This window comes from Xyrauchen texanus, chromosome 39 (assembly GCF_025860055.1).
Source record: "Xyrauchen texanus isolate HMW12.3.18 chromosome 39, RBS_HiC_50CHRs, whole genome shotgun sequence".
In the NCBI taxonomy this organism is placed as follows: Eukaryota; Metazoa; Chordata; class Actinopteri; order Cypriniformes; family Catostomidae; genus Xyrauchen; species Xyrauchen texanus.
This window is the reverse complement of record NC_068314.1, coordinates 20,735,296-20,753,310: the sequence shown is the minus strand read 5'-3', so window position 1 is coordinate 20,753,310 and position 18,015 is coordinate 20,735,296. Positions and strand designations below refer to the sequence as shown.

Below are 18,015 nucleotides of genomic sequence, written 5' to 3'. Positions count from 1 at the left end.
ACTTTGTGAATGTGACAGGGCGGAGGGCAGGGCCGGGTCGTGATTCCGCACACCCGGCCCCTAATCGGGCTAATTAGTCCTCGAGAGGGAAAAGGCCGACCGAAGTTAGCAGTGTGACAGAGAGAGATTTACGGACAGCTGTCAGACACATGTGTGTGTGTGTGTGTCTCTTTTTGGTTAAGTTTATAATTAAAATATTATTTATATTGTCATGCCGGTTCTCGCTGCCTCCTTTCCATTAATCCCTTTTCAATGAAGAATTGTGAAACTTCACCCCCTTTTGCAAAAGCCCTGGTTTCTCACATCAAACATCTCATGACAGTTCTGAAACTGATGTTATCATTGGAGGGTTGGATCAGTCAGAACCACATCAGACATAATATTAATAGGTTGAGTATGACATCTAAGCCAATAGAGGAAGAATTGCTTGTTTCTGCAAGAGCAATTGATTGAGTCATTTACTCATCAAACAAATGAAACATCAAATGGCTGAGAACAATAAATAGATGCACCACAGAAGAGTGGTCCAAAGAGCTTGTCCGAAAATGTACCATCAGTACAATTAATGCTGTCAACATCCTCTTTGTCAGTGTGGATCGAAGAGGAGCATGATAAACGCCTGACTGCCTCTTAACACAACAGTTTGCTTGCAACAAAACTCTTTCAGATGAACTCACTGAGCTTGTGCACCCACACATCTTAAGTTTCAGGCTTGGAGGCAAGCCACTGAAGATGGTCTCAGTTCAACCTTTGAGATTTACGATGCAAATTATGTGCATTTTTCACAACGAATTATATACTGACAAGAAATACAGCAGCATATGGGGATGTTTGTGTATTGCCATCACTCTGAATGATCTCTTTATTTGCAATGAAGATTAGAACTGATATCCAAGGCTATAGTGCATGACTGATTATGTTGCCCAAAAACAGGCTCAAAGTAGGGGCATGCTCTTGTAATGGATATTTGCTAGATATAATTTGCTTCAGCAAAAACAAAACCCTCCAATTCCCAAAGCAATTATGTCTCTGATCTCAAGAGAGACCAGTGCAGTAATATGCCGTAGTTCCCAATATTTCTGTTAAAATCATTTTTAGAGTAGTGACCCAACCACTTGTGAGCATAGGCAATCTTCCAGTCCAGTCATACCACCTCATTCCTGCAAAATCTTGAGAGTTAGAAAGCTTTCATATTTTTCTGCCATTGGGGAATACTTGCCCTCTTCTTATGCATGCTAATGCTGCGTTTTCAACAACTACACAACCCAGTTGATCAATTCCATGGTGCAATTTGTGGTTCTTGGAGGCCTAAAAAAAACTCAATGTGCGCCAGGCACTGGGAACTCGAGCATTGCAAACAGAGCTGGGACTATCCATATCGATCTGGATGCCCACACAGTATGCTTTTCCCACCATCTATTTAATTATTCACTCCAGCCAGCTGCCCTCCAGGGCTTTCTTTGCAGTGTGTGAAATGTTAGAGGTTGCAGAGGAAAGCCCGGCCAGTACAGGGTGTATCACTTCAGAACTGTTGCAGTCTCCCTCTCTGGAGGAACAAAGTGAAACCATATCACCTATACGGTAGGCTAACAGGAAGCAACATAAAAACCAAAGTGTGTCATTTTTTTATGTCTAAATACTAAATCCTGTCTTAGCCTAATATGCAGAGAAAACTGCAAGCCTTTTGTAGGTTGATTTACCTGAAAGTGTAAAACACTGTGGCTCTGTGGCCCTAACAAATCATTGCTGTTTGTTTGAGCATTCTGGCCAGGGCCTTGTTTCCCAAAAGCATCATAAGCATATGTAGAATACAGCTTACGATTCTTCTTAGTTTTGCAGATTTTTAGGCATAGTAACTTAAGTAGTTCTTGAAAATGCATGTAGATTTACGAGTGCTCTGGTGTAATCGTACAGGGTTAAGAGCATCATACGGACATAGAATTATGCAGACACCTGCAGGACAATCACAAAATTACACCTAATACAATTGAAGGGATAGTTCACCCAAAAATGAAAATTATCTCATTATTTACTCACCATCATGCCATCCCAGCTGTGTATGCAGAACACAAATTTTGATTTTCAGAAGAATATTTCAGCTCTGTAGGTCCATACTATGTAAGTGAATGGGTGCCAACATTTTCATGTCCCAAAAAGCATATAAAGGTATCATAAAAGTAATCCATGCAACTCAAATAGTTTCTCATCCACACCTATAATATCACTTCTGAAAATATGGAATAAAACACTTAAGTACTTTTTTGCTTGAAATTCTTCTCCCTGCCCAGTAGGGGGTGGTATGCATGAAGAATGTGAATCACCAAAAACACAAGAAGAAGAATGTGAAAGTGATCTGTTTCTCACTCACACCTATGGCCCTGTCCCAAATGGCACACTCCGGACTTGTGGACTTCCTCGGAGTCCAGACTTCGGTGACGTCATGTAGTGCAAACTTATAGGGCCCCTCGCGCAAGTCCACAAGGGCGCATTGAGAAGTATTTTTGGGACAGACTCGATCGTGAAGCGTGGTTATTGTTGGACAGGAGCTGCAGGTTCGGTTCGGGGAAATATGCTGCCTATTGTTGTTGTTTTTACTATTGTGTTTGCGAGATGGCTTGCCATGCAGAGAAATCACATTTATACGCTCCGACGTCGCAGAAGACAAGATTATTTTTCATGCATACAAATGCTGATGTTATGCACGGAGGAAAGGGTAAGCAAGTAAATGTTATTGACTTTGTAGATAAACATATAACTTGTCAAAAGTCGTTAATGCATTAAGTCATTATTATTTGATTTACCGTTTAATTTTCTTTTTTCTTTATATACATATAAATATATGTATTTTATATTTTTTATGTGTACCCTGTTTTTTTTATGTCGTTTTTAATTTACAGGTTTAAATATCCATACTTCACTTACATATGACTCAGTAAAGCCCTGCCATTCGGTTCTATATAATGAATCGTTATGCGATCAGCCTATTATTCAGCGCGCTATTACTATGTTTGAGACATCAACCACTGGTCGATGACCATAATGTTTGTATAAACTGTAGGTAACAACTGGTAAAATGTACACAGTCATAAAAACCATAATGATACTTACACTTAAATATTTTCTTCTCAGCCATGTTATCAATTGTCTGTGTCCGTGAGCGAAAGCGCTCTTCACACCAGTTGTCTGATTGGCCTTTCGCAAGGACTCCTGGGTACTTGAAGTGCGTGAAGCGTGGATCTATGCGGGCTTCGCGGAAGACCGCTTCAAGGGTACAAAGGGGGCGCTGCTGAGCACACTTCAGAGCGTTAAAATGCTAAATGGGATGGCCTACGGACTCGTAGACTCAGCGAGCACGCGCAATTTAAGTCCACAAGACCGAAAGTCCGCATGAAGTGCGCCATTTGGGACAGGGCCTATCATATCACTTCTGAAGATATTGATTTAACCACTTGAGTTGCATGGATTACTTTTATGCTGACTTATGTGATTTTTTGGAGCTTCAAAATTTTGGAATACATTCACTTGCATTTTATGGACAAAAGAGCTGAGAGATTCTTCTTAAAATCTTAATTTGAGATCAGCAGATGAAAAAGTAATTCACATCTGGGATGGCATAAGGGTGAGTAAATGATGAGAGAATTTTCATTTTTGGGTGAACTAATCCTTTCAATACCTATAGCTACACTTTGTGCTGAGACATAAAAATTAAGATCATATGTTTTATTTATTTGTATTTAAACCGACAAGGCTAATAATAATAACAAATAATAATAATAATAAATAAATGTATAAAATGGATTGTCAGTGTGGATGAATAGATAAATAAATAAGTCAACAAATGAAGTTATTTGTGCGGATGAGTTGGTCACAACAAAGTGGTGGCATGATTGTTGCAGAGAACTGAATACAATATATTAAAATCAGAGAGAGAAGGGAAAAAAAGTCAATGACTTGCTGTCATGCATGAAAATCAACCAAATACTGGCTCATCGTCTTTGACACTCAAGGGAGCTCTCGCCTGAACCACACGTTGTGTATGTCCACACAGGTTTTGTAGCACTGTTCTTACTCACTTTTGGGAGTAACATGAAGACCTCCCTTTAAATGGTGAATGCAATTTTGTGAAATGCATGTAAAAAAAAAAAAACTCTTTACTGCTCAGATCAATTGTTATTGGGTAACAATGCCAAGTCTGATAGAATAACATTTGCTTAACCAATAACCTGAATTCAGGCTGTTCGGGAAACACGTTTGAAACACATGATAATGTCATTTGTGTTTCCATTTAGACATGATAGTGCTGAAAATCATTACACACTTCCGCTTTATTTCCATTTCACATGAATTGTATCGATGCTTCAACTTTCAACTTCAAAGTGTCATGATCCTCTTTGACCTCCATGCGAAAAACACTGCAGATAGTACATTTTTATGTTATCTAAATATTAAAATAACTTACATTTTTATGTGATGATCGATATTCTCAATACAAAATCATGAAGTTGATACTTGAGGATTGATCAACCTTCATATAACGTGGGACTATGGGTAATGGTGTAGCTTGATGGTTCGCTAGACTGAGTTCAATGTTTTGGGGAATGTTGATACGAGTCAAAGGGCCTTTAGAATTAGTTTGATTGCTCTTGTCATCAAAACCAACAATGCAGAGTAGGTTGTACCTATACAGCATTGTGAGTTGCCTCAATACTGCACATATCCATGCGTAAAGAATGAGGCATGAGTCCCAGAACAGGAAAGTGCACCAATGCGTGTGGCGGAAACATCTCTACAGCACCTGCCAAGTGCTTTCCATCCTCTATGGTCTTTTCAAAAGAGCTCTCGCTAAATGTGAAATTTCGCTCTCTGTAGAATGGTTGTCTTGTCCCCAAAGCTTTTCATTATATGAATCTGCTTTGAGGGTCTTGCTAGCTCTCTTTCTAAGCTTTTTTTTAAATAACCCCTGCCCCTAGTGACTGTCACAACTCTTATCTTGGCTCCACAAACCGCTTTTTTTCCAGTTCCTTCTCACATTTTCTCTTTCTCGATCTCACACACACACACACACACACACACACACACACACCCTGAAATCTCCAGCCTATGAGTCTCATTTATAAAACATTCTTGTGAATTTAAATTTCATCAAACATAAAACTCAAAGAATGTGCTCCATACACATACTCTAAAGAATTTTCAGATTAACACATATGTGTGAACTCTGCTTTTCGAGCTGCTGGAGAATTGTTCTAAGCTTTTTGTTCTGACCATGACACTCGTAAATCACATTCAGTGTAATCCTCAGCATATTGATCAGATAAATTAATTTAAAGCCAAAACCACACACTTGCTCTCGAAAAATAAATGTGAGATTTTTATGATAATTTTTCCCACCAGCATTAACCTACTTAAGATATTGCAAAGGAGGCACATGCATTGGAGACCAGGCAGTCCTCCATACATGTTAATGGTCAATAAATCAATGAAGGAATGTTCCGGGTTCAGTGCAAGCTGAAGTAATAACCCTGCAAAAAGTTATTTCAAAATTGTTCAATTGCTGTCATGACTATGTAGTTAGTAAACCCTAACTTATATGCGTATAAAAAGCATAAGGACTCCGACAAGGCACATGACATACTAAACGCAAAGTAATTGGAGAAAACTCCCTCACAGGAACTACGTTACTAACGCATAACCACCAGAGGTTCATCCACCTAGAACAGTAGTCCCACTGCTAATAAGATTCTTTTGGCAGCTGCTTTAACAAAAATACAAGCAAAAATTTTATACTTTTCCATTCTAACTGCATTACAGTCTACACCGAACGTGAGCAATGTGTTGCGTCAAAAGCTCATTGATACCATTATGATTATTGAAGTGGTCAACACTTGAAGCATCCATTAACCTTAACTTGTTTTGAACCTGGAACATTCTGTTAAATCATTAATGGAGAGTTCTGGGAAATATTTGAATCTACATATTGTTCTTTCTTCAGTAATAAGACCTTATTTATGATCTAAGTAAAGCTAATGTTCTTTAAATCTTCTAAGCATCCTGTTCATTTATGTGCATCTATACTACTACAGACTTGAATTGGATCTGTTCTACTAAGAGTAATATTAGTTACTCCTACACTGTGTGCAATATTTCTCTGATTTTGTGAAGTGTGCTAGGAATGTGATTCAGAATAAACCTTTAAAAGGTTGTACTTGAGGCTTCAGTGGTACAGCAGATCAACTCAAGCCTTTGATGCACAGCTTGTTTGAGATCTTTCTCCAAAGACACTAGTGCTGTTGATACAGGTCTGTGGCCTTGGGCACACAGGGTCTAACTTAAACCTTCACTGCAGTTTCAGATCTCAAACTGAGAGAAATGTATATATTTGTCTCACCATAATCTCCAATGCCATGGGCAGACGAGAAACTTTAAACTAGAAAAATAAAAAAGTACAACTATCCCTTCTTCCTACTTTAAAGTTTGCAGCATCCTGCAGGGCAACTTTTTTGTTAAGTCATTTTCTGAAAATGTGTTAGACCTGCAAGTTCCATTTAAAAAAACTACTTGGCTCAATCTGAGAGGGCATGTGCCCCCAGTTTAGATATGCATGATGCTTCTGCGAACAATTGACTTGATACAACTGAAAGACAAAATTTCAACTTGTTCATAACCTTGCAGCTGTACCCAGCATGCTTTGCCTTCACAAGTGGATTCATTCTAATAAAGCAAAACCTAATGATGCTAATTCATCATCAAGCTACGGGGAACACAGCGACAGCTCACGTGACGAGCCCCGTCAGGGAACATATGTTGCCCAAACTGAGCACAATCATTGGTGAATATGATTCAGCATGCCAACATGCCACATATTACCAGGCAGACTGGTTGAGGCACAACCAGAATTGGCCATTATCATCCTAAACCATAAAACAAATTAATCGTTTAACAATGCTAAAAGTTTATGAACAATTCCACATCACTGAGCATGTGGTTTAATGATACAACCTCCACCTTCGTTTCAATTAGTAAATACAATCTGGATTAATCAGTTTAAAAGGATTCATATAAATGACACTAAATTAGCAACCATGACATTGTGTGACTCAAAGAAAAACTTTTCGGTTATAGGCTACCATAAGAGATTGTAGATTGTAGTTGCTCCTATTCAAATACTTAAGATATTTTTGACAGGGAATATTGCAATATTTATTATTATATCTATATCATGATAATATGACATATAATCACATACTCTTCCAAAATCCTATTCTGAAAAAGTATAATTGCTTTGAAAAGTTTTTGAGGCTTGTTTAAAAAAAAAAAATCTAAAATGTACATGTATTTGGTCTTGTTCCATTGATTTTTTTTCACTTTTTGAAAGTATAAACTTCACTCAAATTCATCTTGATAATGCATAAGACACACTACATTTCTATTTGTAAGGATATATCAAAAATAAATTCTGTTCCTGTTTCTCAAGGTGTCCCCCAGGGTTCTGTACTTGGTCCTTTGCTATTCATCACCTATATGCTTTCTCTCTAGGTCACATTATTCGCCATCATGGCCTCAACTTTCACTGCTATGCTGATGACACTCAACTTAAGCACATTATTATACACTCAACTATTAAGCACACTGCCCCATTCCCACATGTTCCCTCTCAGAATGTATTAAAGACATCAACTCATAGATGATCAGTAACTTTCTAAAACTCAACACTGATAAAACTGACGTACTGATATTTGGGTCTCCAAGTGTTTTATCACATCTCCCTGATCAGTTGGTCAATATTAAGGGTGCCTTGGTCAGACCTTCTGCTATTGTTCATAATCATGGCAATATCATTGACCTCACACTCTCTTTCCATGCTCACATCTCTTCTCTCAGAAAAACTGCGTTTTATCATCTACGCTCCATTCTTAGCAACAAAATTGCAGAAATTCTTGTTCATGCCTTTATTAATTCTAGACTTGACTATTGTAATGCCCTCTTTTCTGGCCTCCCGACTAAAACAATAAACAAACTACAATTCATTCAGAATTCAGCAGCTAGCATTCTCACCTAGTCAAATAAATTCTCTCAAATCACTCCCATACTTTGTAGGCTACTCTGGCTACCAGTCTCTTATCGTAGCCAATATAAATTTGTCCTTACAACATTCAAAGCTTTACACGGTCTTGCCCCATCATACATCACTGACCTTGTACGCTGCTAAACCCCACTATGCTCACTCAGGTCATCTGATTTGGGCCTATTATTCATTCCACATTGCAAGCTGGCCTCACTAGGTGGTAGGGCTTTTTGCACACTTGCCCCTTTGATTTGGAACTCTATCCCTCAGACTCTCCATGATCACACCTCCATACATGATCTCAAAACATATCTCTTTGACATTTGCTTCTCTGACACTTTCTTTTGTGTTTTTTTGTTTACTCTCATCCTGTAAAGCGACCTTGAGTTAGAAGAAAGGTGCTATATAAAATAAACATATAATAATAAGTCAAGTGCACAAAATCTGACAAATACACAGATTAAGAATAGTATTTTGCAGTGCCATGGACATGCTTTCAAATTACGTGCTCTGAACTACTGGATTATTTAAATTCTGCCATATAATTCCTTATAGAGCAAGACTACATTCAGCTAAAATGCTTATATGTTTAAATTAGCTGAACCACATCACTGATTTTAAACCCTATGGTGTCAAGATCCTTTCTTCCACCAATAATTCAATTGTAACGTTTGAGACTCATTATCAGACTATCTCTTTAATTCTAGACTGGACATGTCTCTCTGGTGGTCTTAAACCAGTCTTCATACATATTCAGGTCCTTCCATGCTCCAGCGCCTCTAAGCCAGGTATATGCCTAAGTGTGTGCCTGTGGCTGCGACAGACGGAAGCACTGGGGCGTCCCACTGTCCCACACACATCCAATTCTGCCACTTCAGCCAGCAATCCGTTCAGTTTCATGGTTCTCTCACTCAGCTATGGCTGTTTATCAGCTCAAAAATGGGTCCACGTGACAGGTTGTCATCTGGTCAATTCAGCCACGAAGAACAGGAGAAAGATTCTTTTTCTGATAGAGCAAAGGAAGAGTCTCTGAAATGAGTAAAAGCCAGATGAAGCGTTACATTATTAAGTACATTAAAAGCCAAAATAACCGAAAGAAATTACACAAAAATCTTACAAACCTTTCAAACTTGGGCATATCAACAAACAACCTGATCCCCTAGAATGAACGTTACTCTATATCAGTGGCGGGCCGTGCATTTAAAGTCTAGGCCTTCAGTGTGATTCATGCCATTAAGAAAACAGTTTCAAAATGAATACGACAACCTATGCCTTTGAGCATAGTAATGAACTAGTTCAACTAGTAATACCAATTGACATTTTAAAAACACGTCCATGCACGAAAGCCAGAACTTGAAACAACACTTAGTGCTCAAGCAAGCCCAATTTTAACTGCAGCATGACTGTTTTGTTAAATAAATGTCTCATGAAAAGACATTCAAAAATCATAATTTTTCATATGAATCCACCAAGGAGGTCTATAATACCTGGAATAATATTTGCGATTTAAATGTTGCTTGCAATACATTTTGTTGCGTCAGGGTACACAGTTATTCTGAGATTCTACAAGATTTAATATCATGTAATGTGTAAACTAACTAATTTACCAATGTTACATAATAAAGTGAATGTTTATCACTTACTTTGTTTATCTCCCTGAGTGTCGACATGTTTGTGTGACATCATGCCCCTACATCTTGGTGAAATCGGAGTTGAGAATTTCTGCATGAGCCTACAAGTTGTAATTCTGACTTCAAGATGCATTACATTGCACTTTTCCTAGTAGGAATTTGTAAAATCCGACTTTCCTAGTTGAATGGAATGCAGCACTACTTTTCATAACTTGATCTGACACTGAATGCTTAAGCAGCCTAATTTACTTGAAGTGAAACTCAGCCCCTCCTTTCCTGTTTAATAAATGAATCACACGGTAATGCAGAACATCTTGCGTTTTTAAATCCATAAGGATCTCTTTCTCAATGGCAATACCAGCAGTGACAGCCAACTTGATCTTGCGTCTTGTGCTTTTTTGCTCATGAATTACGTACATCACTTAAAGCGTGATTGCATCACTCAAGGCCAGCTAGAAGGCCTCGACCGGGACAAATCCTAAAGATCATACCCACCAAGAACAAATAAATCAATCTGATTGGCTGATGAATCTGACAATCTGACTTTTGTTGTTCATTAATTTGCACTGTTGAGGGATTCTGTTGAAATTCTGAAGGTCTGACGGGGTGGAGCTCAAACTCACGTGCTGCTTCGGCTTCGGACATGCGATTTGTGAAACAGTTGTCACGCTTTGCTTGTAAGCATCAAGGAATAAATTCTGACTGGATAATCTTTTTGTTTTTCTCCATTTGTTTGTAGATTAATTAAGAGTGGAAAGCGATTAAAAATCCATAGGCAAAAAGGTGATTGAGAATTAAAGGATGAAAAATATTTATTTACTAGGCATGTTAGTCCAGCAGAGATGGCTTTGCTGGCCCTGAGAAATCGCCACTGCTCTATATACATTTTAGCAAACTGACTTTTACGTTACACTTCCTACGTTTCACTGCAGTTCCCTGATGAAATGAACACTAGAGGGGCTACAGCAACTGTGCGTTTTATTTATTGTCAAACAAACCGTAAGTACAATGGCTGACTTTATAAAAACGTATTACTCACCCCCCGCTTTGATATGATACCAAAACACTTTTACTTTAACGTATGATTTGAAAAACGAAACATTTTACAGACTGTATTACAGACCCACCTACATATAAACAATTATTCCAGTATCGTTAGCTTGCTTGGGAGCTCACCTGATAGGCCGTTGGACTTTGGATTCAATGATCATAGTTTGATTCCAGCCAAAGACTCACAAATGTGAAAGTGGCATAGAAGCGACACAAAATTAAATGGCTGCTTCAGTAAATGTGTTTTTTCTTTTTTTTTTTTTTTTCCATTTCGAATTTGCATTTGAAAACACAATCAGTTAGGATTAGGTGTTGGTTAAGGGTAAGGATGTCTGTTTTGTTAAACTCTCATTTATCTTTTTGGACACAATTGTTTAGGTTTAGGGTAAAGTTTTAGGTTAGGGAGGTATGTTTTACTTATTAAAACCTATCTAAAATTTACCTAAAAAACCCCATGTCTGATTACAACCTCATTTCACTTTGTTTTGGCACCCCTCGCTGGACATTTCACTTGGAAACTGCAGCCAAACGTGTAATGAAGCACGTAATTGCAAAATTGCCAAAATGTTACAATGCATATGTAAATTTCATGCGATCAAGCTGTCTAAAAACTATTTTTTTTTCCTGCAAGTCCTCATTTTAGCAACCCAGTACACCCATAAATACCTGTGTACCCTAAAGCAACAATATTTACTTAAGAATCTGACAAAAACCAGGGGATCAGGAATGGTACCTGTTAGCACCTGTTGGTAGATGCAGAACTACACTCTCTGATGCCAAAATTCATGATTCCCACTGATGGCCATTCAAAATTATTCATGAATTCTGATTAAATAAAACATTAAGAGAAAATTTTAAATTGCAAATATTTGATAACCTTGTAGCAGGTCTCGCATGTGAGGTTAAATTTATTTCTGAATGGTGAAAACATTTTGTAATACATAATTATATTGATGTTGAATAATGCCATTTTTAATTTTTGTTAAAAGCCAATGTGGTCATATTATGTGTTCAAAGACACCAATATCGCTCTTTATTAGCTTGATGGGCCAAGTTATTGCAAACTGATAGTCCAATTTGCAATATTAATGTTTGTAGCACATCTCTACAGTAAAGCAGGAATTTCTCAAAAACAAAATTATTTAGAACCTGACTTGACACAGATTCTCAGAGAATTGTTTCTACAATCACTTCTGTAAGAAAACAATCATTAGAGTTGAGTGGCTCATGAACACACTCACTAAAAATGATTCACTAGAGAGCTCTTCTGAAAAAAGTCAAGTCTCTCCGCCGGCATGGCAACCATGACCGAGAAAATGAACAATTAGATGAAGTTATTTACGGCTTCTCTGGCACATCTATCAGAAAAACCATTAAAAAGCACCAGTCAGCCATACTGAACAAATATTTGAGAGAGGCTGAGTCGTGATTGACAACTGGCATGTGTCTGCACATGTTAGGATACAAGGAACATGGGTCAGACCTCTAAGGATTAGAAAAATCAATGTTACTTGTGATCACAACAGGTCAGGTTGTACTAGTTCTCCACTGGGGTTTCAACGGTTGTCCCCACTTCTGCCTTCAACACCAATCTTTCTGTGATCCTTATTGGGAACGATCTGCCACTGACCAAAATTCCTGTAAGAGGTTCAAGTAATCTATTGCACTTTCTTGGCTTGTGCAATTATTGTGTTTTTTTTTCCTTGTTTACCACCTCAGTGCTTTAGTGGACAGCATCTTCATGGCAGATTGTCTGTTGAATATGTTTTTTCAGTAGAGTGACTGTTGAATGTGGGCAGGCGGTCAACATTGCTCACCTCAAAGACACCCTCTGACTCCCTTTGTATTATTGCTTCAGACTCTCTATCCATTCCATTAATCTCTCTTTTTAAATCTATATCTTTTTTCTAAATCTCTCTCTCTCTAGAGGCTTAAAAGTTTGAAAGGTGCCCACTTGGTTCAGTATTTAGCAGAGGACGGCACAAATCGAAAAATATATTTGGGGTTACAAATAGGAGAAGTGGAGCGCAAGCAATGCCACCTGCCTCACGGAACAGCATTGTCCACCACCCTGCATACCAACCTGCAGAGAGACTATTTAATGTAGCAGAAAAAAAGCCAGAGTTCATGAAAGTCTCAAGGGACCTTGAAGTAAATAGCAGAACTTTCAGGGTCTGTTCCATAATATGAAGTCCTGTGAGATGCAAAATTGTAACAAAATCGATCAGTTGCAGTTTCTTTTGAGCAGCAGCCTGGCCCATTGTCCTTGTGATAAGTAAGTTCAGTTGCATAAAGCATCTGCTAAATTACTAATTAGTAGCTTAATTACTAAGTAGATTAATTAGAACAGAGTAAGACCTTGTACCAAATGGCATTCTCAGTCATGAACTGTTGGGTAGTAGACCACTGTGAAGACTGCACCAGCGAGCACATCAAGGGCCCAAATGGTGCATCCTTGAACATCCTTTTGAACCATAAAATGATGACTGGGATACCCTACACTGTCATGGACTCCACAGCCATGCAAGCAAAGGCACGGAGACTGCAGGTGCTCATAAGTGCAGCATTTGGGACAGGGCCAATGAGGCACTTGCATAATACTTCTGCTGTTTGTTGTTGGTTAAGATTATTTACCCACCCACATCATATCTCTGTGATCAGACAGCAATGCTGCTGATTAATAAAACAGGTGTTTCAAAATCCCCATTGTTGACAGCACTTGAAAAGTATTGAACTCTGTGTGGTGTAATCTGGCTTCCCATTATCCAGCTACAGTAATCCCATCCTTATCTCACACACCCTGAGCATGAGAAAATGCATTACAAGGATTTTTCTCTGACAGGTTTTTGATGCCTTAGCGTTTTGACAGGGATTTTAATGAGCAAACTGGTAATTCACAGTAATTACATGAAAAGACAGACCGTAATTTCAATTTTCCCCAGAAGCCAGGAAAGAATGGTGAATCACTGTATATGAGAGGTTTGAAGAGTGAACATGAGGAGCAGAATGGGTCCGAGAGATCTGTCCCCAGGTACACACTGACATTTCACGAAGGAATATGTGCATTGTGATTGGCTGTTGGAATCATCAATCATCTTACACCACACCTTCCACAATGCACACAGAATATCGAAGCAGAGAGGATCTCTTGAATGGCAAGGGCAAAAAAAACCTGGCATGGTCTCTGGTGGTAAATATCTGAGATGTGATGTCTCATTAAATTTTAACGGCAATGCATCTGAAAATTGCAGTTTACAGAGTCCGTATAAAGAGAATCAAAAAAGAAAAAAGTACAGGGACTACACCCCAGAGCCCACCTTACAAAAACATCACAGCTTTCCCCTTATTTCAACCCTGCAACCCTACAAACACAAATCAACATAATACACAAGTTTAATTAATCTTCGCGCCACATCCCTTTCAGGTTTTTCCCAAAGCTGTTGAATTATTAAAGGGCTACGATTATAAACAGGACATGTCTAGTTACAGTAGGTAGAAACAAAGAGATAAACCAGACCTACCAAGCATGCAAGCTCAGATCTCAAAACTATATTGTATGTATAGTAAAGAAAATGAGCTCCAAACACCTCTTAGTGCTAAACAGGCACCAATTAGAGATTTGGAAATGTTATATAAACAAGGATGGGGGAGGAGTGATTGGTTCAGATTACGGAGAACGTTAATATTTACACTTAAAGAAGTGACTGAATCAATTCTTAATGAAGTATGAAAGCTGTATGAACAGAAATGGTTGGCATTTGGTAACAGGCTCCTATGTGCATTGAAATTAGTTCAGCCATGGCAGGTGTACACAAGGGAATCATTTGATTGGTGTTCCAGAGAAAGAAGCCACTGCCATTTCATGCTCAACATCTTAAGTCCAAAATCATTATGGCATATGCACAAAATGAGCACTTCTCAATGATAATAAAAAAGCTTAACTTGAAGGATGACCATGTGATCCAGGCTCCTAACCACAAGGCATCTCTTTAGCTTACAAACACATAACCATCAGACGACCAGTCAGCTGTAATGAAATGTATTGGCTGGACATTTGAATACAAATTGGTGAAATCCATTATAGGTATATTCTGCCGATCCCTTTGTTTGTCACCATATGACAGCAGCTCTCAGCCATGCCCTATGTGACAGGAGTGTCAATTAATGTCTCCAGGGTAAATTAATCTCCTGTTTCATGGAACCAATGGAATGACTTTTATTCCTCTCTCTACTCCTCTGGCTGAAATGTGTTGATTCCTACATTCTGCTCTACTGCCTGAAGTCACGTTCAATTCATTATTGCATCCAACAATCCAAATGTGTGATGAATTAATCTCTATTAATGGCATGTCCGGTTAGCAGAGTAAAATGTATTTAATATGATTTCAATAATATTGTGTAACTTCTAAGGGTTTCCTCAAGTAAACATCAGTCAAAGATATATTTAAGCCTTTTTATAAAGATTTATGCATTTAAATTTCATAAAACATTTCCATCAAATTGAATTGTGTAATCTTTCACAAAATCAAATAAAACTTAAAATATATATAAAAAATATATTACTCAGTTCAAATGCTGAAATATGTAAATCCTAAAAAACAAAATATTGTGTGCATTTGCATCACAATTGCTATATTAGGCATGTCGCCAGTGGTAGAAGGCTTATGTTTGTGGAGAACATTAACATAGGTGCTCAGAGATAACAAATGCTGCTATTATAAAGATGTGTCAGGTCTTTTAAATTAAATGAGTATTGGACTTCAGACAATAGATTTTACACTTATTTTTCATTGGTATTTGAATCGCAATATATCCTCGGATGCTGCAAATCAATATTGTCCACTAATTATTAATGGCATGTTAGAAATAAATGCAGGGGTAGACAGAAATAGGATAAATGATACACAGGTACAGATTGCCATAAATCACCATGCAAATGTGCTCTCTCTCTCAGAAAGTAACTTTACACCAGACAAATCAACCTGACATGAAATAATTGTGCTTATTCACAGAGATACCTTTGCATTTGTATGCAATTCATCATCACCATTGTACAGTGAAATTCATACCTAATTTTTACATAATGTCTTTACAAGAACAAAACATGAAGACTCCTATATCCATCACGTCATTTGAATATGCATATGAGTCTAAATGCATTGAGCTGGGGCAAGGAGTCATGTTTCTAATCTTTCAGCTTTGAGTTATACGTTTAGTCTTTTTGCAATGGGGAGGTTGAGATTAGCACAAATAAGCAGTCTCTTAATAATGGACTTGGTTAGTGGCTGTACAAATCAGTAAACTGTAAATCAAATTTAGTTCTCTGCACTGTATGTGATTAGGATTGAATATGCCAACACTTAAAGAAAAGTCGGAGTTGAACCATGTTGCACCATGCATCTAATTTGCATTCATTTTAGTTATGAGAAAGAGTGTGTGCATAGGCAAGGGAGAGACAATCAATGTGCATCCACTCAATACAGACAGATCCTTGGTTTGGAGCTTCTCTTCTATGTAGAGATAGAGTTTGTTAAGCCTAGAGTGAGCCTCAGCTCAGCATAACAAATGAATAAAAGAGCAGTCCACATATTGTATATATTTATCACATAATATTTTCGAGCCTCTCAACACATTAAACTCTCTCGCACTTACACATATTCCTACTAATAAAACAATGCACTCGTATCTTGTAAACATCAGCGTTAAAAAAAAATCAGTTGAGTGGGTCGGTGATACTTGCTTATATGCATTTCTTTTGCATTTTGTCATCATTATGTTAGGCTGAACTAAAGGAAGACATTATTTGACATTTTAACACTTAAAACAAGCATTAACCATTTTCCACTTTGGTTGCATGCAAACGCAACTATCCCCACCCATATCCAAAACTTCCAGATGCAGCTCTCCATAGAAAATTCACTAGTGACACGAAAAAAAAATACGGATCTACGCAATCACTGTCGAATGCATTGATATACCGTTGTCTTTCAGTGCTATTCAGTACATGGTTTGCGGGTTTCATGCACAATTGTCACATTCACATTTCTAATGCATTAGAGTACCATTCACAAAGAAAAACTTTTCTGCGTAAAACAGCCCCATCACCATTTGTACATATCTGAAATGTGATTGCACGTTAAGAAAGGAGCATTTTGTGATACACACTCATCTGTGTTCCTCCTGATGCGCATGTGGTCAGACGCGAGTCGCCGCACAGCGATCTTACCTGCACGAAACTGTGATCTCCACTTTGGTAGCGGGGATGTCGCCCGTTAACGGGTCGAACTCGTAGACCGAAGCCATGTCCTCCAGTTTGTCCATGATGTCTCCTTCCATGAGCGCGCGGGGCTCGCGGCAGTTCCACGGCTCGCGAAGCCTGGCCCCGAGGACGCTTTCACGGTCCAGCTCGGACCAACCCGGAGTTAACAAGACCAGGGTATTGATAAAGAGCCGTTACCTCAACTCAAGAAACTTGACTGGGCTGAAAAGTCAGGGGAAAGTCGCTTAAAAGTGTGGTAAAGAATCACACTGCAAGGCGGTGGTCAGCTTCCGTTCATCACGAGAGAAAGAAAGGAATCTTTTCTGTACATCAAGTGTTCAACACGTGCACACGTTAAAGAGCACTCAGCGCTCTCCACCCTCTACCCTACTATCTATAACACGCCCCTGCGTACTACAGCCCTCTTCACTACACTAAATATAGGCTGTTTGCTTTGGCGTTGGGGTTGAACTAAGAGCTGAATCAAAAATCTGTCACTAATATGGTCAGCAAGTGCCAAAAGTAACATTTGAATGTGGAATATTAAAGCATCTGGAGTCCGTGCGTTACAGTTATTTTACAAGGGGCAGAAGCTGTTCATCATAAAACCACTTTAATATTGTAATATCAAGGTAACGCATAGTCTCCCTAGTAGCATAACCAATGTGCAAATGTTTTATTTTTCCTTTTTGACGCTTAAATAAGATTCACAATGATTTTTCACAGCCTAATCATTTTTATTAAACACAATCAAAAACGTCTCGTGATTTTTTTCTTAGAACTCTAATAATTATTCCACTAAGTTATATTTCATTAGTTTAAATGTTGTAGGCTGTGTGTGTGGTTGCCTGGCAACGTACAGTAGCAATTTGGTGCATAAAAATAGAATTCTGCTGATATGCGGTCACAATTTTGCCCTTTTTATTTATTTATTTATTTATGAGTTTAGAATTCGGAACTATTCGTTCTGTAATATTGTTTTGCGTTTAGGTGACATTAAAAGGAATTGG

The 18,015-nt window shown here is 38.2% G+C and overlaps 1 protein-coding gene across 1 annotated transcript in view; it reads right to left on the bottom strand.

Moving 5' to 3' along the window:
- LOC127632731 (copine-5) overlaps window positions 1–17,261 on the bottom strand; it is a 179,940-nt gene extending 162,679 nt beyond the window's left edge. Inside the window, exon 1 of the mRNA XM_052111475.1 lies at window positions 16,973–17,261. Coding sequence (XP_051967435.1) covers window positions 16,973–17,082 — 110 coding nt within the window. The 5' untranslated portion in view covers window positions 17,083–17,261. The remainder of the gene's footprint in view (window positions 1–16,972) is intronic.
- Window positions 17,262–18,015: the final 754 nt, after the last annotated feature.